The 23,942-nt window shown below is 48.5% G+C and overlaps 1 protein-coding gene across 2 annotated transcripts in view; it reads right to left on the bottom strand.

The window, feature by feature from the left end:
• LOC137665547 (mitogen-activated protein kinase kinase kinase 3-like) overlaps positions 1-23,942 on the bottom strand; it is a 91,268-nt gene that overhangs the window by 3,686 nt on the left and 63,640 nt on the right. For both annotated transcript variants that reach the window (XM_068404697.1, XM_068404698.1), the window contains exons 7-16: positions 22,706-22,817; positions 14,688-14,821; positions 11,860-11,933; positions 9,435-9,502; positions 6,686-6,778; positions 5,494-5,688; positions 4,480-4,628; positions 3,745-3,876; positions 908-1,037; positions 124-301 (exon numbers count right to left, since the gene is read on the bottom strand). In XM_068404697.1, coding sequence (XP_068260798.1) covers positions 124-301; positions 908-1,037; positions 3,745-3,876; positions 4,480-4,628; positions 5,494-5,688; positions 6,686-6,778; positions 9,435-9,502; positions 11,860-11,933; positions 14,688-14,821; positions 22,706-22,817 — 1,265 coding nt within the window. The remainder of the gene's footprint in view (positions 1-123; positions 302-907; positions 1,038-3,744; positions 3,877-4,479; positions 4,629-5,493; positions 5,689-6,685; positions 6,779-9,434; positions 9,503-11,859; positions 11,934-14,687; positions 14,822-22,705; positions 22,818-23,942) is intronic.

Here is a 23,942-nt window from a genome sequence, read left to right as displayed (position 1 = left end):
CATTTCCATCCTTTGCACTGCTCCATCTTCTAACTACTAGCTATACCTGGTGCTCCCATTCCAGCTTCCCAAAGGGATCATTTGTTTAACTGGCAGTGGTGGGGTTTCTACAATATTCCTTACCACACATCAGCTTTCCTTCCGTAGCCTTCTCCACTGATAACCTCTGGGCTCATCCAGTACGGCGTTCCCGTGACAGATTTAATCCCAGTCCCAGACATACAGATGGTCTGGATACGTTTGCTGGCTCCAAAATCTCCAAGTTTCACATTTCCAGCAGAATCTCTCAAAATATTGGCACCTAGGGGTAAAAAGCAAAACCCAAAAACCTCAAGAGATGAAGCAGTAACCTGAGTTGAAGTGGCTACAGTGAGGAGAGCAGAAAGGGTGAAGGCAAAGAGCTGGACATGAGGGAGCCTTGGTGGGGCTGGATTCAGTATTACGTAAAGCCCCCCTCTCCTATGGCAGCTGCTCTCCAAGAGGGTCGACTCCCATCGGCTCTCCTGGATAGTCTCAGCAGGTTTCCCAAAAGTGAGCAGTGAATGGGAGACGACAGATCATCCTCCCCACGTGTAGACAGCAGAACAGAGCCTCAGACCCCTCTGATCACCAGGGCTGCTCAGTTCTTGGGTATGTTACACCAGGTTTGTAGATGTGTAAGGGCAGTTAACAATAATCCCTCTCAAGTACTTAATCTTCGCTTCCCAAGCAGGAAGATAGCACAAGAATTTGGTTTCAGCTGCTTGTTCAAGTTTCTCATGGTTCAAGTTGGTGAAGGCCAGAGGCAAAAATGCTTTAAATACCAGATCCCAACATTATGTTTTGCACAAGAATTTATATTGGGTGGGGGGAAGATGGGTTGAACAAATCCAAGCAAGCAGGAAGCCTCTCCGTATTACCTACTCACCTTTAATGTCCCTGTGGACAATCATATTGCTGTGTAAGTAGAAGACTCCCTGCAGTATCTGCCTGGTGTACTTCCGTGTGACGTTCTCGGTCAGAGCACCGTAAGCTTTTAGCTGGTCCTTTATTGAGCCCTGTTGCAAAGAAACAACACGCACCAACCGTAAGGGCCAGCAGAACCAGGTGCATCATGTCGCAGTGACTTTTTAAACTTTCCTGACCACTCTATCTCCCAGCTTAAAAAAGCCATTCTGCTGTAGAAACAGCAAGATAAAAATCCACTAAGTGCTGAACAGAGCAAGGACTTGTTCCCAATGTCCCAGATCCCAGCGGACAATGAGGTATGGTCTCCAGTGCTACCTTCTGCCAACACTACAGATCTTTTTCCCCCTCTAGTGGCTGGACCTCACCAATAGCTCATGGAGAAGGACCAAACTGATGAGGAGTTACAACTCAAGTGAGAGGATCAACTCAACTAGTTCTTCAGGACCAAGCTGATGAGTCAGTCTTCTATGAAGCCTCCCCCACCCTGCAACTTACCACAGCAAGGACTATCCACTGCCATGAGGTGGACAGACTCATGAGGGACGTGATCAGCCCCACATAGAACTGCTTCAACAAGAAGTAGGGTGGACAATTTGCAAGTACTCAGCCTTGAATTTCCGACCCAGGCATGCAGGCTCCCACTGGTTTGATTTTATTGATCAGGAGGGAAGGAAGGAGGGGTGCAGCCATCTACCATCTGCAAGACATTGACCCCCTTGGTTTTATCCGTATTTTCTGTCCACTTGGAAATGGATGTCCCTCACTATGCCAGAGCTGGGCTTTAGCAGGGACAAACCAGAGGCAGATTTGAGGTTCAGCCAGAGAGGTTGCACCCAGATCTACCTCCAGCACTCAGGCTGGCTGAAAAGTAGGAGGGGAAACTCATCCTGTTTCTGCCTGTCCTGCAGCTCTGGGGTTGATCCAAGATTGCCATAGTCTCTTCTGTTCTGGGAACAGTGGGATGCTCTGCTTCAAGTCAGTCACTCAAACTGTATCAGCTTTTCCACATCCACCCACCTCTGCTGTTGCTCTGTCCAGCTACTGTTTTGGCCTTCTTTTGAGGCTTGTTGTGATCCTGTGGATGGGCCTCTCCTTTCCCTTTCACAGTGCTGCTAAAGTAACCCGAGATGCTCTGAAATCACCCCCTCATACAACTTGTATGCAGGGTATATCCCCTCACCCACAAACCAAACGAGCTTTCTTATCCTGGCCTCCCTCAGCCTGATGGGGAGGTATCAGACATGATACTGAAGAAGGGGAAACTGGGTCTTCCAAGGTCTTTCGTCAGATAGACCATTCTGTTTTCCAAGCATAAATTCAAAAAAATAGCTGAATGGGCAGGGCAGGACAGAAATACAGAGTTATTTAATGGGGGCAGTCAGAAGAATGCCAGGCTAATGGTGCACCCAAGCTTGGCCTCGTGAAGATTTTGCCAAGCTGGCTGTGTTAAATCAGAAGCTTGGCCAGACCCAGCATTGTGGAGCTCCTGTCCTGCAAGGTTTGGGAACTCATCCACTTCCACTGGCCTTGAAAAAAAAAGCCCTGAGCTGCTTCTGTGAAATAAGCCATCGCTGCAGCAAGAAAGTCAATCTGTATTTGGTCAGAGCTCTGGTTTATCATTAAAAAAACAAACATTCAACTTCCAGCCCTGCTGGACACTGCCCCAGCATCCAATGTTGGTTTCCTGGCTGCTAACAAACATCTGCACGCTGCAGAATAAGCGGCAAGGGGACTGCTGAAACTCCCGGGGCTTACTCCTCTGGGTCCATGCCTTATGGTAAGGCCTGAAAGGGAGATGCCTGCCCACAAGGAGAGAGGGAGGACAGGGCTTGGAAGGGACTCAAACACGTGGAAATCCACCTGATTACTCATGTGCAAGATGTATTAGGAGAGCTTCTAGCATGTTTACTAATGACCAAAATTATTTGCAACCAGATGACTTAATAGTCCCTTCTGACCTTACAAATCTCTGTATAAACAAGGGTTTATTCTCCCACACTCTGGGGAATGAATCCAGCTGGACAGGCGGGACTTAGGAGAACAGATCCTCCGGCAATGTAAATAGCGTTATGCTGGTTTATACCAACCGATGACTTCGTCTAGATGGCTGATGTAACTCACGTGCACGCAAACGGAGAGAGATGTTCAACTGATCTACGTAAACTCTCCAGCCCCTGCTCAGACTCCCTCAAAGCTTCCTGATCTCCTTTTTCCCTAGGGCTATTTTATCCTATATCAGCAAAGTCCCAAATTGAAGCCACTCCTGCACAAGAGTGCCAAATGCCACCAACAAGAAGTTCTGTCCTGAAGAGGAGAAGACTTACAAGTGAGTAACACTGTTTTTAATACACACGTGCTGAAAGCCATAAACAACTGATGACAGCTGTGGGTGGACAGTTGTACTATTAGCTTTTCCTGCAGAGATTTGCAATAAATACTTAAGGATAGGCTCAGGCCGCAGTGTTTGGAGACAGATCTGGATCATGTCCCACATTCACCATGTTCAGATTCCAGACTATGAACACACCCTGCTCCAGGATTCAAACCTAAAACCTGCCTTCAAGGCTCTTGATTTCACCCACCGCATGTTGAGAAGCTTCACCATGACATCTGACTCACAACCTAAGCTTTCCCAAGCCATATGGATGCTGACATCCACTGTTCTGGTTTGGCTCATCGGACACAGAGCAGCTCAGCTGTAGGGCTTAACTCCAGATCTGAATTTCACCAGACTCCAGGGCAGTCTAAATCTGTTCTCTGTCTCTCAGGATAATCTTTAGCAGGAACCACACTTACCCCTGGCATGTATTCAACAAAGATAGACAGTTTCTTCTCCTCAGGATCCCGCAAGCACCCGTAGTACTGCACTATCCTGTCATGACGGAGAGTCTTCAACAGCTGAATCTCACATTCTAAGGCATTCACCTCCTGCAACAAAACAGACATGCTTCGTGATGACAGGGAGTGGTTACTTTGGGAATATTATCCAAATATTGCTCAAGGCTGAGCACTCTTTTCATAGCACCTGTGAAGCTGCCCACGAGGACATCAGCCACATAAGGCTCAGAAACGAGGAGCACTGCCCTAAGAAAAAGATAAGCAGAAAGATGGAATACACAAGGGCTTGGCTTTGAGACAGGTTTACTTCTTATCGTTACTTGTACTCAAGGAGTTTTTCTGGAAAGGTGTGAATGAAAACAGCAGCAAAGCTAATGCAGCGCCCAGAGTGGGAAAAAGGTGAAGGGAGCAAAAAGGCTCAAACTAAGGAAGAGCAGACAAGACCTGCAAGAGTTCATACCTGAGACAGAGCGGGGTAACACGACGAAGGAACTAGGAGGTACAAAAGGCACCAGAGCATGCTGACTGAAGCCACGAGCCCCTCGGGACCACTCCAAAGAGGGCAAACAACACATACCGTCTCCACACACTGACTTCCATCAGGGACATGGACCTCTCTGCCACCTTTACCCTCAGCCTCCAGCCCACAACTCCCCAACATGCTGCAGAACACAGTCCTGCCCTCCTACTCACTTTACTTGTCTCTTGACTGTCAGGGTCAAAAGGCACCTGCTTCACTGACAGCTCCCGCCCAGTGTCAGCGTCGTAGCAGAGATAAACTTCCCCAAAAGCTCCTCTTCCAAGCAGCTTCCCCAGCCTCCAGTTCACAGGTGCCTGCAGGGCTACACGAGAGAGGAGAGGGTTGAGAGAAAAGCATAGAAGGGAGACACCAGCACCAGGGTCCATCTGACCCTACAGAGTGCAGCTCAGGCTCGCATTGAGCTCACCAGGGCAGGCAATGAGCCACCCTCTCCCAGGGGCACCACAACAAACCAGTTTTAATTGTACTAGTGCTACTGGTGGGGGGATGTCTCCCAGTCCGCACTAGTATAAAGCAGAAACAAGTCCCAGAAAAGTCACATTTCTTTAAAAGTCCTTCCTCCAAAAACTGCTTTCTTAGCCAATGGACTTTCCTCTGCTATAGGAGTGGTTAGCAGGACACTGCATGGCTGAGCAGCAGCTCAGGTAGGGACCAGCAAAGAGTTTTATCTCACTGGTCATTCCTAGGTTGTTATCTACCACTGAACAGGTCCAGAATGCACCAATTCCTATAGCTTGGGCAGTCTTGCAATATCAGAGCAGCCTGCAACACTGTCTTGGGGTGCTGGGGTGACAGCAATGTAAGCCAAGGAACGGAGCCTCTGGATGCATTTGTTCCTGCGTCCCAAGTCTCCTGGAAGCTTCTGCTGCGTGAGTACATTGACAGTCCAACACACATGCAATTTTCTGCAACTCTAAGTGATGAACACCAGTTGACCCCATACATGCTCTCAACTCAAGGCCAAGGTAAGATAACGTGTTGTATTAAATGTTTGTAATTGAGACGCAAGCTGGCGCAGTGTGCCTTGTGTTGGGGATGGAATCGGTGCATTCACACACGGTTGGCTTAGCTGATGTCCATTAAATCAGCAGGTCACGGTAACTCAATTTTGTGTTGAGGCCTGGATGTACTGAGATCTCAGACACGAGCAGTTTTGATTCACTTACAGTTCCTAGCTTTCGTAGGGGAGGTGCTGAAGACCTGCAGACCTTTTTCACAATTGTTCCACCACTTGGGCCTGTACTCGTCGTACTGCAAGGTGCTGAGCTTGCTGTCCCCATTAAAGCTCTTGGTTCGGCTAGAAGGGACAAGCTGAAACAGGTTCTCCTGTGGGAAGTAACTCCTGGGGAAAGTCCTCCGGCCTGTAGGAGAAAAGGGAGAGAATTATGGCAAGAACATACACAACAGCTTGGATCTACCTATCACAACCTTCTCACATCGCCGCCCAGATCCTCTTCAAATTAAACAAAATAGGTTTAATGAAGCTGAAGCAAAGCCCTGTGAACATTTTCAACTCAATTTAAGAGTTGTTAACAGCAGGCATTACATCTCACATAGAACGTTTCCAGAGGAGTTTGCAACAATTTAATTACATTAGGCTTTTTGCTGGTTGTTAATCAAAATTAACAGGCACGAATTTACATTACAAATTATCCCTGGCATCCCCTAAGACCACAATACAAATGACCACACAAGCAGTGCCAGATCTCATGATAACTGCTTTCACAAGGGTGGTGTCAGTGAGAGACGAAGTTCACTCTGGAAGGCTCAATATGCTCTCTGCATGTCCTCAGCATTTTTTTCCCAAGGGAATTTGATTCTTATCCAGTTTTGCCTTCCACCACTTGCAGTCTCATATAGCGAAAGAAGGAGCAGCAAGGAGGTGATGGAGTGGTCCAAAAGCTCAGAGCTCACCAGCTTAGAAGACAGACATGAACAGATACTGCTACCCTGCATTTGCTAGGGGATTTCTTACAGCTCTGAGAAACCTGCTGTAAAGGTGACAAACCAGCATCCTCAAAAGCTAGTGATTTAGGGCAACAGAAAGGTTGATATTGCCAGGGATAAGAAATGCCCTCCATCCATGCGGCTGAGTTCAAACAACAGGCGTAAGCAGAGGAGGAGCTGAGCGCTGACCCTCAGACGTGCTGTAGATGCTCAGTGCTTCCCAAGAGCAGACCCACAAGGTCTCGCAGAGGATGCTCTTCCGAATACACCAGCGAATCCCAAATTACTTGCTAGTTCTCCCTTTATTAGAAACCTCTCCTTCCCAAGTCTCTCCAGTCCTAGGCAGTGTCACAAGCCACCAAGATCCTGGACCAAGCACCTCCCTCCCCGACCCTCCCATTGTTTTCTTACCGTCACTGTAGTCCTTGCGACTTTGCGAGAGGTGGTACTGCCTCGGGAAGGTCCCACCTTTCCCAAACCTCTCGCAGAATGGGATGTCGAAATCTGTCAGGAGGGAAGAAGAGATGAGTTTCTGAGATCAGCTCAGTATCCAATGCCCAGAGCGTTTCTTACGGGAAAGCGTTCTGGTCTTCACGCTGAATTACAGGCAAGAATTAGGTAACAAGCCGTTCATTTACATGACCAGACATTCCCCAAGGCTCACCCTGAAATCTGTCCACAGTCACATAGTTAGTGGAAAATAAGGGTTATACACACTGGTCTTGGTCCCCCTAAAGCGAACAGAGGTTTAACCACTGACGTTATGGACCCTGGCCCACACTGTTCAAATATAAGGCAGGGGATTAACACTGACCATACCTGGTTTCCAAAACAGAGCACTAAACATCTTATTTGCACATGGAAAACACAAAAATTATTGCGGAAACAGGACTGCCAGGCAGGGTCAGGCCCAGATCCATCTACTCCAAAATCTCTGCTCTGATATCAGCTGTTTCCAGGGAAACACAAAAATCCAGCACCTGGCCAACACCAGACAATCCCTCCCCTCTTTCTTCTCAGATGCAACTCCTGACCTCTGAAAGCCAGAGACCAATTTATACCTCTGGAACTCCAAACTTTTATATTTGCTTTGATTAAATGCTAGAAAGATAGACTTAGAATACACAGAAGGGATTCAAGACCATCAGAGTTTAGATTAGACACGAGATTATGAGATGGATGGACACGTGAGATAAGGACATACTTTTTTAATAAAAAACTGCAGCACAGGAAGCCTTTGCTGGTAGCACTGAATAACGTGAGATTAAAATATCTGTCATTTCCCCCCCCATCTTTCACCTCCTGTTTTTCCTCCATCCAACTCTAATGACACAGTCCGTTCTGATTGTTTGTTTGTCTTAGCCTGGGGCCAGCAGCCGCTCCTTGGAGACCATTCCTGGCCTCGGCCGCGCTTCAACATGATTTCCCCATTACAGCAGCGCGCAAGAGGAGTGCATAATGGCTGAAATATGGTCAGCAAGAAAAGCAACACGGACAGGTCAAGAGGTTCTCAGCGAGCCACGTGTGAGCGACGATGGTGAGTGGTGTCTCAAAGCAAAATGCCTCCCCTGCCACGAGGGATGTATTAAAACCTTCAGCGACGTGGACCGACTGCAGCTTCATCTCTATGGTTCAATCTAGAAATCCTGCCTGGGGCCAGAAACGAGTTATCGTGCCACAGGCTGACTGCCATTTGTTCATTTTTAATAGTGAAAGTCATTACAATACTACAGAGTTTCCATGACTTAACCAGCTGGATGTTTATGAGTGATTAAGAAGTAACCCATGAGCCTTGCAAGTTACCAATACACTTTCTCTAACAGCATTTGCAGTATTACAGATTATTATTCATGCAAGTGGAAGAGGTATAACTCCCTAACGAGTCTGGGACTCAAGTTTTGCTGTGTATGAAATCAGGATCCTGAAAGTGCAACTCACAGAAACTAACAGAAACAAAAGGCGATGCCACAAGGCTGTTTCCAGCTTCCCAGCACCTCACAGTTGTCTCCAAATAAAAGAGTAATGCCCCTCAGCACCTTCTTCCAACACAGCGCTCACCTCTGATCTTGCAACAGCTTTATTTGCTTTCGTAGAATCATAGATCCATAGAATGGTTTGGGTTGGAAGGGACCTTACTGACCACCTAGTTCCAACCCCCTGCCATGGGCAGCTACACCTTCCACTAGACCAGGTTGCTCCAAGCCCCATCCAACCTGGTCTTGAACACTGCCAGGGAGGGGGCAGCCACAGCTTCTCTGGGCAACCTGGGCCAGTGTCTCACCACCCTCACAGCAAAGAATTTCTTCCTAATATCTAATCTAAATCTCCCCTCTTTCAGTTTATAACCGTTCCCCCTCGTCCTATCACTACATGCCCTTGTAAAAAGTCCCTCTCCCGCTTTCCTGTAGGCCCTTCAGGTACTGGAAGGTGCTAGAAGGTCTCCCTGGAGCCTTCTCTTATCCAGGCTGAACAGCCCCAACTCTCTCAGCCTCTCTTCATAGGAGAGGTGCTCCAGCCCTCTGAGCATCTTCGTGGCCTCCTCTGGACTTGCTCCAACAGCTCCATGTCCTTCTTCTGTTGGGGCACCAGAGCTGGACACAGCACTGCAGGTGGGGTCTCATGAGAGCAGAGTAGAGGGGCAGAATCATCTCCCTCGACCTGCTGGCCACGCTGCTGGTGATGCAGCCCAGGATACAATTGGCCTTCTGGGCTGCAAGCGTACACTGCCAGCTCATGGTGAGCTTCTCATCAACCATCACCCCCAAGTCCTTCTCCTCAGGGCTGCTCCCAATCCGTTCTCATCCACTTACTTCAGGGCTCTTGCTACCCAGTTTGGACTGTTGTTGCTGTAAACTGATTCCCAAACCAGGCCCAAAGGTTCTTCAGTGCTACCACTACTGCTGCAGAGCCAAAAAGGGTTAACAATGACAAGAGCAGCCCTGCCTGTGTTTGATGCTCTGGGTCTTCTGATTTTAGAAAACATTCATGTTTGATCATTGCAGGGTCATTTTTGAAGCATAACCTAAGCAATGGAGCCGGTTTGCTTGATTTTTTTAAATTACTTTTCATGTAGTGCCATCCCTCTAATAGCCTTCATCCGGTTTCTCTACTACATGCTTTTTATGCTTATAAGCAAATACAAACCTCCAAGAGTGCTTACCCATGCAATCAAGACTGTCTTTGGGATGGCTCTTCCTTCCAGGAACAGGGGTTTGGGTAAAGGGAGGGCTGCAAAAAGACAAAAAACAAAGAGATACACTTTATTACTCAGAAAGGCTGGAATGAGTCAGGAAGTGCTTACATGCAGAAAGCACAGGCTATATAGCAAGTTGCACTGATCAGCCCAGTCTACCCAGCTGAGATCCCATCCTCAACCTGCACAAGACTGAAGACTATTTTTTTTGCTTGTTCCTGTGACAAACGAAAGGGATGCGCAGAAAACGTAGACACCAGGCTGAAATGAAGTAGCTGAAGACGGTACCATAACACCTGTGCCCAAGACGGCACAGGAGGGCTGCAGATTTCTCTTCCCTTAACGCCAAGTGTTCAACCGTGCAACTCTGCATTCTGTGAACATTGCTCAGTTACTGCGGAGGTACGCACTGAAGTCCTTCAGTCATGCTTGATTAATGCGGGTCTCCCCTTCTCTGCAACATCATCCCCCACCCTCCTCACACAGGAGGGTCCGTACCACCACTGAGCACACACACCCTCCCGGGAGACCAGGAGGGAGAGAGCGAGCTTGGTGCTTCAAGGCTCAAGGTCTTTCAACTACCTTGAGAGGATGATAAGGCACTGCAAGGGGATCTCAGCGATCCTAATTTCAGCCCAGCCTCTCTAAGGGCCAACAGGGTGACCTGGACAGGTTGCTTTTCCACTGCCCCTTTTAACAAGATGGGCATAGCAGTAGAAAACTGCTTTGTAAAGTGCTCTGAAATCTACTCATGTCAAAGCTGATCACGGCAGGTTTGCTACAGTGAAGAGGAATTTGTTGTGTTATTTCTTAGCATCAGACTGGCCACCACGCCTGGTGACTAGCTCTGCCCTCTTGAGGCTAATGCCAACTGAAGCGATTGGCTGCAAGGGCTCAGCTATGGTTTTGCAGGAATAGTCATACTCCTCTGTCTGCCTTTGAAGAATACAGCCCTCCTCATGCCTTTTCCAGCTCCTAGACCCCATAACTGAACACAGCTGCCTGTTCCTTTGTATGTGAAACCAAGCCATATTACCCTCTCGCAAACATCCCTAACACTCTTCTCTCAGTTCACAATAGAGTGTTACAACAAGGCCGCGTGGACAGTCAGAGGGACTGTCCGACTGTGCTACGGCTGGAGCAGAGAGGGAGACAGGATGGCTGTAGGGGAGATGGGATAACTGTAGAGGACTGTAAGGCAGATGCAATGACTGTAGGGGTGGTGGGACAGCTGTAAGGGTGATGAGATGACTGTAGGTGTGGTGGGACGGCTGTAGGGGAGACGGGATGACTGTAGAGGAGATGGGATGACTAAGGCAGACGAGACGACTGTAGGGGAGATGGGATGGCTGTAGGAGTGGTGGTCTGGCTGTAAGGGAGATGGGATGACTGCAGGGGTGGTGGAATGACTGTAAGGCAGATGGATTGACTGTAGGGAAGATGGATTGACTGTAGGGGAGGTGGGAGGTTGTTCCTCCCAGCAAAGTCTATGCAAAAGCAAAGCTGGGGCAGAGAGGCTGGGAACACAAGGAATCCAGCTTCGATCCAGCCGTAACAATGAGCGAATACATCACAGGAAATTATTAAAAGCCACGAAAAGGAAATGGACCTTGATGCTGAGACAGATCCAAAGTGCACAGAGCTGCAAACCCGAAGCACGCTACACAATCAAATCAACACAACGCAGAGCTGCTGTAACACAGCCTCGATGGTGTACGGCAAAAGCAACGGAGGGGGGAAAAGAAAAGAAAACCTTTGATGCGCATGGAAAAAAAATATATATTGCTTCCCAAAAGGACACTGTGTCGCATACACAGCCTACCGTGCACAGCAGCAAACGTACAGTTGCTGTGCACGTGTGAGCTTGGACCAACCAGCCGCACCGACTATTGAACTGCAGCCTGTGTTAGTACAACGTGTCCTAGTTGCTTCCGGCTGAGAAGCTAAACTTAGTTGTTGCTCATCTGGTGTCCTCAGCACCTTGACTGACACGTCTGCAGCTGCTGAATTTACAAGCAGTCAATGGAGAGCAGACAGCATGTCCGGGGGGGAGGAGGCATGGAGAGGCTAACAGAGTATTGACCTGGTGACTGCAGAAAGCCAGCGGAGTAAGAGAGGGATCTGACCGAAGCAGAAAACCTGGACACACGAAGTCAGGCTGCCCGCAGATCCCCAGCTACTCTGTCCAGCTCATGTTACTGCAATTCAAATCATACCATGACACAGACATCCGTGCTAGGATCCCTTTTCAGCATTCAGGATAAATTTGTTTTGCTCAGGTGCATCCTCATCCCGACAGGAACCTCAGGGGATGCCACCGACCCTGCTCCTCTCCCACGATGGAGCGGAGGCTGCATTCCAGCTGGTGAACATGGTGACATGAACGACTCACCTGTCCACAGATCTGTCCAGCGACTGGCAGCTCCCAGACAGCGACTCATCGGGGCTGATGAAAGCTTCAAGCATCTGATGGTGAACAAAAAGGGGAAACAATAAAACCATGTACTGTAGCTCTTCAAGCTCCGGTGCTAGCAAACCTCTGGCAGGGTCAACAAAGCTCCACCAAAGCTGGCTGATTTACACCAGCTGATGCCAGCCCCAGTAGAGACGAGATCCAATCTAACAAAAGTTTTCTTCCCAGCGGAAATCCATTTATGATGCCCTCTCTGGATTATTGTTCTTTCCTATTGCTATTTGCTAGTAGGCAAACTGAGGCATAGATAATTATCACCCTGATATTCAAAGCATGCTGAGAAGTAGTGAGATTCAACAAAGTATTCGTGAAAAAAATAATTTAGAAAAATGCATCTATCAGGACACAAATGATGTGCCCAAGGTCGAGTGGATATTGTGTGCCAGAGCCAGGATCGCAGCCCTGGCCTCCTGACTTCCCCGAGCTGCCCTGGCACACGAGAGCAGCCTTCCTCTCCGGTGGTAAGTGAAGCATCATCAGGGCTTTTGGCTGGAGGAACTCGCTTGGCTCTCACTAGCTCAGTGAGTCAAAAGCTGCATTTGTGTTGCTTCCTGGATGAGACATTGTACTGGATGGGGTTATTTATAGCTAGTTAGTAACAACAGAGGATTTGTACTGAGTGGCAAACCTAGGGGCTATGAGCACTTCCACGTGGAGCAGAGCTCGCTCAGGGCCACGCTGCGCTGCAGTTGGTATGATGCTTCCTCCTGGCTGCTGACCCACTGTGGACACTCACTAACTCCTACCCCACAGCCAGCCCCAAGCCCAGCTGGTTCCCAAGAGAGCTGAGCAACGAGGGTTAAACACCATGTGGAATCACCCTTCGCTGGCTCCCGGACCCACATCGCTCCTCCTTCCCTGCGTACGGGAACAGCCTCCCTCTCCACATGCTGTTCCTGTGTTACACCTCCTCAACCGGTTACCATAACAGCTCGCATTGTTTTGGTAGGACAGTCCCAACTGGAAAGTGTGATTTTTCTCTGCTTCCCAGTTTTTACCCCAAAGCCTCATCCTTCAAAGTGCACCAGCCAAAGAAGAGCAAGACCCCAGCTACACCCTACTCCCCACCTCTGCCAGCTATGCCAGGTCTCTCCCAGCAGTTAAAATCATGCTGAAATGCACTCATTTCTCGAAAGCATAGAATTAGGAATCCAAGGAGGCTCCATACTCAGCATCTGTCCATCAGCCAAACTGGTCTCAAGGCAAAGACTGCAGTTACATCACAGGCTTGCACAGGGCCATCCCCCAAAAGGCAGCAGGCACCAGCTTGGAAGTGATTTTCCACAAGGCACATATGGAAGCTGCAGCACGAGGACAATCTGAGGGCAAAGCCCATATGGGGAAAAGCACGGCTGCTCAATGAGATGAGGAAAAAAAAGACTAAACCCATCCCCAAATCCCCTTTTCCCTGCATTTAATTTGCCAGAGAAGGGCAGCAGGCCACCCACAGCGTGATGCTGGGGAAAAGCAAGGAGAGCATCTGGGAACCTTCATCAGGAGCAGGCTCAGAGCTCAGCTAGCGTTAATGGAGCTCCATTAAAAGCCAGTGCAGTTGTGCTGATGTACACCCAAGAGGGGGTTCGTGTGGACCCTCCCCCTGCACGCACACACAATTTGTCTTAATCCTACCAAACGTGTTTGGAAGGCATGTGAAAACAATAGAAAGCCAACTTTTGGCTGCAAGGAGCACAAGATACATCTGCACTCTGACGCTGCCAAGACTCACCCAGAGTGACTTCTTATTTTATTAATGGCTGTAGAATAAACCATTGAAAACACAACTTTGCCATGGAAACACTGGCACAGCCTGCACACAAAAGCAAAGACAGTGGGTGCTATTTGAGTGTATGAAACACACATCTCCCTAGGCAAGATCTTTGGGGGCTGTCACAGCAGCCTGCTGGAGTGAGCTTAGTGCCTTCCAGATGTCCCTCCTGCACGGCCAGCGCTCCTGGAAATCGTGGATCCTGGTCCTGCCCTTCCAAGAGCTTTGCAAGAATGAACTGCATGCCCAGTTAGGCCAGCTGACTTCACAGGACCTGTACTAAGCTCTTTGGAGCTATAGCTTGAGCAGAGATGCAAACGGAGAAGAAGGTGGAAGCTGCTCCCACTCTGGTCCCTTGACCCTCCAGAGTTTCCCCCATCATGGGTACTAAATTGACTGGAGGAAGAGGTACTGCTCATCACTGTGCTGAAGAACTAGCTATTCTTTTATTACTAAGGGATTGGAATATACAAACTCCTCATTAAGACAGGAAAAAAAAATTATATGGGGGAGGAACAGAGAGAGAAAATCAGAGAGAGAGGCTGCAGGCAGAGCAGAGAACTGTAGCCAAAGCTCAGGTAGAAACAGCATACGGGAAGCAACGAGAGCTGCTGCCATCCCCAGGCTGTTGCAATCGCAGGCAGTCGGTTGCTTGGCACGCTCCCTCGTGGTCCCTGGGATGTGGGAAGGCTGCAGCCACGAGGATCTGGCAGCTGGCGTGCATGTGTGTGCCAGATCTATGCTCCTCTAGAGCTACCTGAGGTGCCATCACCACTGCAGCTGGCTTTTAGGGTTCCTGGAAATTGGGCCCGCTGTTTCTTGAGTACGTCAAACCTGGGGGCACCCATTCCTGGAAAAACCTGGCCTGAGCCCCGTGCGCAGGGCCCACGGGGGATTTAATGGTGGGAACAGCACTCACAGCGCAGCCTCCCTCGTGCCTGACACTGCCCCAGTTTAACCCACACACCCTGGCCCCACTTACATTCTGATCCATGGTCTCGGGGATGAACTCGCCCTCGCTGTTGATGCTGGTATAGGATCCCTGGCGAGCGATCTGCTGCTGCTCTTCGGGAACGCTCCCCGGGGGTGGAGAGCTCCGGCCAGTGTGCAGAGAGCCTAGGACATAGGAAAGACATGGGTCAAGGAGAGGAATTGCGACATCCAAGTCATTCCAGGGACATTGTTCCAGTGATCACAGACCTCCTGGAGATGCTGATGGGTTTGAACTTGTGTGGAAGGGAATGGAGGAGCTAGAGATGTGATACTATTTATGGGCATCCTACAAAGCTTTTGCAACAGGGACATTTTCTTACTGTAGGGCCACACAACACCTAGCAGACTTGGCCTTCAGCCGACCCTGGATCCTAAGAGCTGTGCACTGTTTCCAGGTGCTCTGTAAACACCAAAAAGAAAAGGGCTCCAGAGTCTTGTTGTTACAATCAGGCAATCTCAAAGCAAAACGCAAATCCAAACCCACCTTCCCTCTTTGACCTCCGGGCATTTCCTCCCTGGATCACGTCACTGCCTCGTTCAGCAATCTGGGAAACAGCCCGGCTGAACTCGGTGCAACATCACTTAAACACTTCTGATATGGAAAACAATTTGCACTCAAATACCCCTCTTCTCTCCCCTTTCCCTACACAAAAACAAAGAGGAAGGAAAACCAGCTCTCAAATCCAAGAACCATGGGGAGGGGATCAGCTTGTCCCACCTACGGGATCAGCTCGTCCCACCTCCTGCCGAGGGAGGGTCGTCTCCCCTGTCTGTAGCCCCAGAGGCTCCACGCCTGCAGCCCCAGAGCCTCCACACCAGGCAGAGCCTCCTGGAAACCCCTGGGGCTTTGCAGTGCATCATGCACACCTCGGGACAGGGAGCAAGGCTTTTGCAGGCATCCCACCAGGCCTGGTTAGCAAAGGGGGGTTCTACTTCGCACCTGGGAGAGAACCCCACAGCTTCTTTATGTGGATGGCTTATTCCTCCCCATTATTCCCCCAAATCCACCCTAACTGATTCCTTGTGCCTTTTCAGGATACAGAGAGCGCTGCCCTCACATAGCCCAGATGCACAGGCTTGGCTCCGCTTGTCTTTCTGCAGTCCCTCCCCTCCATCTCTGCGCTGTCATCACTTCATGGCAAGGAATTGCTGACGGAGGTCCATGCTGGAGCTTTAACCAGTTGGTATTGTGCAATATGAGCGTTCACACAACACAACAACTTGTTTTTAAGCAGACTTCTAAAAAGCACACATCTTTGAAGAGCTAGAAAGCACATGGAGATGCGCTTCCTTACACTTCTTACCCGCTTTTGCGACACTCTTGCCAACTCTTCAGTTCATCACTACGATTTGGTAACAATGTGCCTAGGCTTAGCTCACTATTGCAAGAGAAAGGGACCGGGAAGGGGCCTATACCACTGTGCAAAGTCCACACTGATAAATCAACACAACACTTCTGCCTCTTCTGCTGCTATTTTGCATCACGGTTACCGTGACAGATTGATCTCTGGCATAAATCCATCAGCGTGATCGACACCTCAGGTCCAAGTCCCCACCTTTCACATAAGCTGATACACATCAGGAGCTGCTAACGTTAACACTGTCACACCAGCGTTGAAGATCAATAAATCAGGCTTGCTGGATTTATACCAAATACATAGATCTCTCTGTCCCACAGTACATCTCCCTCCAGACTCCTTTCTCAGATTGTAAAAATAAAAGTCATATGGCTTTGAGTTACTTTTTTTTTTTTCCTTCTTCCTATTTTCTCCTTCACAGATTTCCTGCAGGATAAGAACACAGTGAAAAAAGCCCAACTGAAGCAACGCCAAGATCAAGGGGAGAGAATCTCTCGAGTGCTGCGGCGCTCATAATGAACTGGCTTTCCACCAGCCCTAAAAACAAACCCTCTTGGGAAGTACGGCATCCTCTCTTTGAAGATAAATAAACAAATGTTTAACCATTTAACAGTTCAGGCACCCTGGATAAATCACTGCGTTATCATCCCCTCATTTGCTTAGCAGATGTCAATCCAGAATGCTGCATAAAGACAGGAGGGTGGCTCTTGCTCCAAAAAGCTGCTAGAGGATTTGACGTGGTGTAATCGCTATATCTTAGCTCTGTTCAGCATTTTTGTTATTGATACTGAAAGGTGTGGGTCTGCCCGTGCAGTGCTGGGATCTCTCACTGCAACAACCCACTCATTGCCCAGAAAGTCTTCGACTTGGATTTTACAAAGAGCTGTACATGCCTAGTTTGATTTTGAACCCAGGGAGTTAAATGAGATTTATCACAAGCGTAAAGACTTTGCATGATCTCACATTAAGCCTTTGCCTGTAACAACTACTCCCAGTCGTCAGGTCAGTTGTGTTTGACCTCCAGAGCCACATTTCCTGCCAAAACTGTAAAAGGGGATAAGACACCAGCCGTTTCCCAGCAGGCAAGGAAGTTAAACAACACGCTCAGGCTTTTGCACGCCTGGGAACTGCTGAACTGAAGCAGATCTCTTTCAGCCAGGTTGGTCGGGTAGAAGAGCTGCTCAAAGTAATTTATACAGCTTCACACCTCCAAGAGCACTGGTTGCGGCTGCTTTGCATCCACGCATGCCCATCTGCTCGGAAGGAACATGAGGAGGTGGTGGGAGCAGAGCCCCAGAGCCCAAGGTGGATTCCCCCTGAAGCCCTATCCTGCACCGTTAACAAAACTTCAGGCAATTTCCGTGCTGCTGATGGGAGGGGGGGGTGGAAAATAGGGGCCAGGGAGAGAGAGCAACTGCGGTACTCAATGGCAGGCTTAATTCATAGTGGGGGCAAGACAAGGCATATTGGATGTATTGGATAATCCTGCTTTATCCACCCAGAGGCAGAGGAAGAGGTGCCTGATGACACATCACAGATGCTCTTTGCACTTGACCTAATACTCAAGAAATAGCAGCAGCACTAGGCAGAGAGAGGAGACCCCCAAAGGACTGTCCTCCTTGGGTCTACATGTCAGCTCCTGTCCTCAGACCCAGTTGGGATGGGGCAGGCTCTGAGACACTGCTTTATAAGCCGAATGCTGGCCAGATCTCAGCAGCTCTGTTCAGGATTCCTGAACTCAGAGAAACTCTGCAGATTGGCACTGGTTGAGCATCTGACCTTGGTTACCCTTTGGAGCAAGGTGCTTTGGGAAGGGATTCCTGCTCCATGTTACACACACTAATGTAAAGCCATATATTTGAGACTAGAGCACAGCATGTCCCGAGCAGGGTGAACCAGGCCAGCACGGAGACTTACAGTCACTGCTGGCATCTACTGGGGTCTTTCATGTTCCCTTCTGTTATTTTTATTTAAGAAGTGTCTTTCATGCAGTATGTGCAGAGTTCGTGGTGCTGCACGTACAGCCAGCTCCCCTGTGCCAGGCTTGGCTTCCCTCTGCCTCTGTGTTCCCTGGCTTCACTCTTTCCCTGCCCTGGCAGGTCCTTCCCAAAACTTCATCCATCACCCACCAGCATCAATCAGGGGTCCTGATGGAGAACAGAAGCCCCTTAAAAGTCAGAGCTAGGCAGGGTTTGTTGGTGGCCGCCTACTCTCACAGCTGCAGCCACGGAGAGCCCAGCCCTGGGATGACGCTGCCGCAGAGCCAAACGAAGGACATGACACCAAGATGTGCCGTTCCTCTGAGCCCTGGCAGAAGCACGGGGCTCAGGCCGCAGCAGCACAAGAGGAAGAGATAAACCTGCAGGAAATTTCTCACTCTGACTGTTGTGGGGAGGTGTCAGCAGACAGACCAAATCTCCCTTGATTTCTCCTTTTTCAGTGGGACCCCCATAAGTCTCCCTCCTCTCCATGCTGATCCTCCAAGGATGGACTCCTACCACCTTGACTGAAGGCAAACTTTAGGGTACTTCTATACTAGTAAGTGGGACAGAGCCCATTTTCTTGCCCTAAAGCAGCTGGCACGATGCACAGAGCCAAATTCTCCTCCTCTTCTCACAATAGAGGGGGTCTCATCCATCTCAACTTCTGCAACAGGTCCCTAGCCTGTGCTACCCCAGTTTGTACCCGGGGACTGCTGGGATGGCAGTCATTGGTACAGGGTTGGCCAGGGAATGTGCTAACGATTAAGGAACCTCATCAACAGCCAACCAGTGCTCGAGTCCTGGCCCTGTGAATTTAACAGCACAGATATCACCTCCAGGCCTTTGTTTCTCAGAGTCATCTGGCCAGCTTGTGCGCCAGCAAATCTTTGTACCGTCCCTCTCCAGAGATCTGCATTCAAATCCTCCCAGCATGCTAGCAGGGGTTAGATGCTGCTGCACACATGTCCAGGCACGCATGAAAACCTGGGCACCGTCACTGCGGTGGCAATTCTCTGAGGTGAGAGTCCTGCTGTTCCCACAGCCAGTCCATATTTGACAGCACGGACCCAGCCAGAGGTAGCTCCTGGTCTGGAGAGGGCTGGAAGGCACATGATGCCGTTCAGTAGCCTGGTTTGCCACCATGGAAAAAAAAAAAAAAAGAAATAAAAAAAATTAAAGCTTTTGGCAAATGTTTACACTGAAATGGTGGTGCTGGAATGGGAAGCTTGAATAATTTGTGGATAATGTTCTGAAACATATATTTCCTCCAAGTAAATAAAAACAACCCTGAGTTATCTGAAAACCCAGAACCCAAACAGATTTTAGCCGAAGTTTCCTGGCACTCTGCTGAACATTTGCAGATGCTGGTCACCAACAGACTGGAACATTTTCCACTCCCCCTCCCCCCAAAAAAGGGGGGGTATTTCCACTGAAAAAGTTTATGGGGAAAAAAAAAAAAGAAAATATTGACTTTGCCTAAGGTTTTTCAGGGACATGGAGTGAAGACATTTTCTGTCCAGCAGAAGCAAAAATAGCCAAATCTTCTCCAGAACATCTTCCCCGCTTCCAACGTGCTTGTGCCAACAACATGCAGTTTTATTCTTTTTCGCTGCTGCTAACATGGCAGAGTCAGCAGAAAAACATGAGACATCTCAGAAACACCGAGAACATGACCCTGAACCACCTTTTTTTTTTTTTATAAAGTCACTTTAAAGCTCCTTTTAAATGTGGTTTCAAGAGAAAAGCTGAACTGAGTTAAGAGCCTCTCTTGACAGCAACCACTCTGGATGATAGCAGAAGCAAACACTGTGAAATACCTTGCAACTACAAGTGAAGAATAGTTTCTCCTACAGAAATTCAAGCCTCTTAGGCTCCCTTTTGGTTGTCCACCAAGTTCAGTGAAATCCCTGGTTCAGGGAACCACAACACGAGATCATCTCTATCTATTGCCTGACATTCAGTTTTATGGGGCCTCAAGTTGTGTCAGGAGAGGTTTAGATTGGATATCAGGAAAAATTTCTTCACCAAAAGTGTTATCAAGCATTGGAACAGGCTGCCCAGGGACGTGGTGGAGTCACCATCCCTAGAGGGATTTAAAAGACGTGTAGCTATGGTGCTTAGGGATATGGTTTAGTAGTGGTAGTGTTAGGTTAACGGTTGGACTTGATGATCTTAAAGGTCCTTTCCAACCTCAACGATTCTATGATTCAATGCTCCATTTGAAACACTGTCTCTCTCTTCCAGCTCACTGGAGTTTCTGCCCAGCTGCTAGATTACCCAGTTCTGACTCGGCAGGACAAAAATACTGCATCTGCTGGACTGCGAACACCTCCTAAGCAGGGCTGTAGTAGCTTCATACAGACCCCAGACAACTCCAAAAAGAGGTCTTGTTTGTTGCAATCTCTTTTCAAACTAAGAGCAAGACTGACAGTCTGCACGGAGTAAAAACAGAGGCATGGCCATAGCATGGGCTGGTTACCCTTGCTACGTAACTATAACAGCGCCGACGGCACTGGTTTTGGTGCACCAGCAATCGGCATGCAGACCCTCCTGAAGATCCCAACATTAGCACACTCTGCATCCTACATCTGGTGCTGCACAGTCCTCCTCCTCCATCACCTAGATCAAACCAGCATGTTATGCCCATTCTTCCGCTCTGCTACTCAGGCATTCCCTCAAAATCCATCTGTCGCTCAGGCTCTCACCCTTGCAGAGCTGATATCTCTTCCTTTGTCTGCCTTGTCTTATCTACAGGATGCTGTTCAAGTCAGTGACACATCACAGTCAGCGGTGCGGACCTGGTCAGGGACTCTCTTGGTATTACAGCAGCTCCAAAACAGTAAGAAAAGGCCAAAGCATGGCATAAAAGTACTAGGAAAGTCTAACCTTGCAAGAACTCATCTTCTCACTAGCACAGCTACACATGGGATCAATTCTGCCCGTCATGCTCAGTTCACACATCAGTGACAGCTCCCAGTGCTACGGCTCTTCACTGGCTTATGTTAAGAGCTTAACAAGTGCCAAAAAAGAACAGCTGAGATGTTTTGCACAAGCACAGTTTCTGCCGAGGCTCTGTGCCTTACCATGTATTTGTGTGTGCATTTCATTCAGAATCATCTAGTGACTGCCAGAATCTGGGCAAACTCTCAAGAGCTGTGTGAGCTAGGAAAGAAAAAAAACCACAATAGAAAAAGACATCCCTGGCATATCCAAACACCAGGCCCAAAGAGAGCTCTTGTACATGTACCACCCACCCCTGGCTTCAGTAAGAGTTGGGCACGGCTGCACAAGAGCCTGTATTGGACCTACCCTAGAAGAACATTTCCTACATAGCATTGTCTGAGATGCAGCAAACCACAGGATACGTTATCAAGGCAGCACAGGCTATGAGAGAGAGAAAGGGCAAATCCTTGGAGAAAAATACTCTTTTGTTGCACAAAGCAGAGAGTTTGGAAGTGTTCACTGCCATACAAGTACAAAGGATCTTTGGAGGATGAAGTATATCTTCATGTATGTTTGTATAGGAGGGCCCCACTTTATTCAAGGTCTCTGATGCTGTCGTTTCTACAGTTGTTGAATAACTGTATGAAAACAATAGAGATCTGTAGAAATTACCCTGTAACCAGCACCCACAGATGCAGCAGAGAACATTCACTGTACTTCAGGATCACTGATCCTGCCTATAGGTTATAATATGAATAATCATACCCCTGCTGTCCAGTCCTATGGGCTGCTTTACCAGTTCTGCACAAGGCATCCTGCTCTCTACAAAATCCTACAAGGTTCTTCATGCAAAAGGTCCTACATAGAGCTGATCAAGAGTACTTGTCATTTCAGAAGCCTCACAGAGTATTTTAGAAAGCAAGAAAAGCATAATCTCAAGGACAGAAAACCAAAGAAAAGACCACACAAGGCTACGAACAAACTCCAGCCCCTGCAGGGCTGCAAGAAGAGACTAGGCATTTGCCAGCCTGGCATCAGAGGCTGCAGGTATCTACTCCCAGCACCTCTGAAGGAAAGGGACGCTCCTCTTCATCTCAAATGTGACCACTGCAAAACACTGCGCACATCCATTCTCCTGAGGAACCACAGAAGCAACTACCACAGACTTCATCTCACCAACAAGAACAGCCTGGTGGCACAGACACACGTATTTGGTCTTCACGTAGTGAAGCTGGTCTCAGCTGAGGAGCTAAGGAAACCAAGCCCAGTCACCTGTGTTATTCTGCTAATGGGGAAAGGGTGAGAGATGCCAAGAGAACAAGAGCAGATGGTTAAAGGAAAAAAAGGATGACAAGGTATGGAAAAGCCTCGTCTTTCTATAAATCCTTGCTCTTCACTTTGATGCAGCTTAGCAGTGCCAAATTCACTGGAGATTCTTATCACTGCATTTTCCCCCTCAAATTACACCTCAGATCCACTGCTCTTCTTAGCTTTCATGCCCAACACGACTCTCTGGTCAGCACAACCTCATCCGACCTCTGCAGCCTGCAGAGTCTTTTCCTCAGGCTGAGAATAAGCAGTAACTGCACTGAGCTACCGGTGGGAGCCATCAGGGTGGCCGTCCAGACTGTAGCAGCTACAGGGTTGTGATGGGAAAGAGAAAGAGGACGGTGGCCAGCTTGTAATAGCACAAAACACCCTGCAGAGCATTGCATTTCACTGACCTGTGGAATACTTCCGTGTCCTCTCGGAGTCCTTGTACAGGGATCCCATGATATCCCCCATGGATCTGGAGATCCTCATTTCGTGCTGTTTACTGTTGTTTGGCTGGAGGAGCTGGTAATCAGACAAAGGGAATGATCAGATTCTGCCAGAGCCCTTGCAGATGCACCATGTGAAACCCTGTATTTGGCTCCCCATGGCCATATTACCCAAGAACCATTAAAAAAAAAAAAAAAAAAAAAAAGACATGTATGTAATCTATGGTAATCCAAAAATAATTCACAAACAATTCACGTCTGTTATTAAAATACTCTAATTAAGACTGAACTCCAGTTGATAATGATAAATGCAGATATTTGATATAAACGACTGTTCCCACATCGCATTATTTCCAAATAGACAGAGAGACTGATCCCTGCCCTGAACCCAAGTTTGCAGTCCCAAAATCAGAGCCTCCCCTCCATGCTCCACAGACTGCAGAGGCAGCCTAGGCACTGCAGAGATTCCTCTGTAACAGAGCAGAGGAACAGGGAGTGGAGGATCAGGCTTTGCTATGCAAGACAGGTCAGGTGGAAAGCAACGAAATGACAATCCAGTTGGTAACTTAAATGGTAGTGGCCAGATCTTACTAAGACAACACGCTACACTGTGCACTGTGATTTTGTGATAATTTCCTGTATGACCTCGGAGCTGTATGTTCTTGCATGGCTACATGCTTCAGGAAGAGTCTGACCTACTTGCAATGGTGTGCCTGAATCTACCTGGCTGCTCTGCTCTAAGTAGTTAACTTGCAATACTGCAATGTTCCTGCAGTTGCTTGGGCAGATGATTGCCCCATTTCTGCCCAGGATTTAGGAAACCCCAATTGATGGCTCAGTTTTTCCCTGGGACTCTGGTCCCTGAGCCTCTCAAAAGGAGTGGAGAAGTTCCAAGAGCTGTGAGCGCCAGCGGTAGCATGAGGACAAGCAGTATGAGTTTTAAGACTCCCAGTCTCTCTGGTACTTCTAGGAAATACAACGAAGAAACAGAGTTGCAACATCTGCAAATCCCTTGCTTTACAGCCTGTGCTTGGGGCAGCACGACATGTGCTTTGGCAAGACGCTCTGTGCAGGCGAGGTCAAGCTAACAGGCTTAACTGCAAAACCACTGAGCTCAGGAAAAACAAATAAATAAATAATGGGGAAAAAGACAGTCCTGCCTGAGACTGGAGAATTCTCCCGTTTGCTCTCCCTGGCCGTT

This window comes from Nyctibius grandis, chromosome 7 (assembly GCF_013368605.1).
Source record: "Nyctibius grandis isolate bNycGra1 chromosome 7, bNycGra1.pri, whole genome shotgun sequence".
Lineage (NCBI taxonomy): Eukaryota > Metazoa > Chordata > Aves > Nyctibiiformes > Nyctibiidae > Nyctibius > Nyctibius grandis.
The sequence above is the reverse complement of the archived record's forward strand: the minus strand, read 5'-3'. Positions and strand labels throughout refer to the sequence as shown.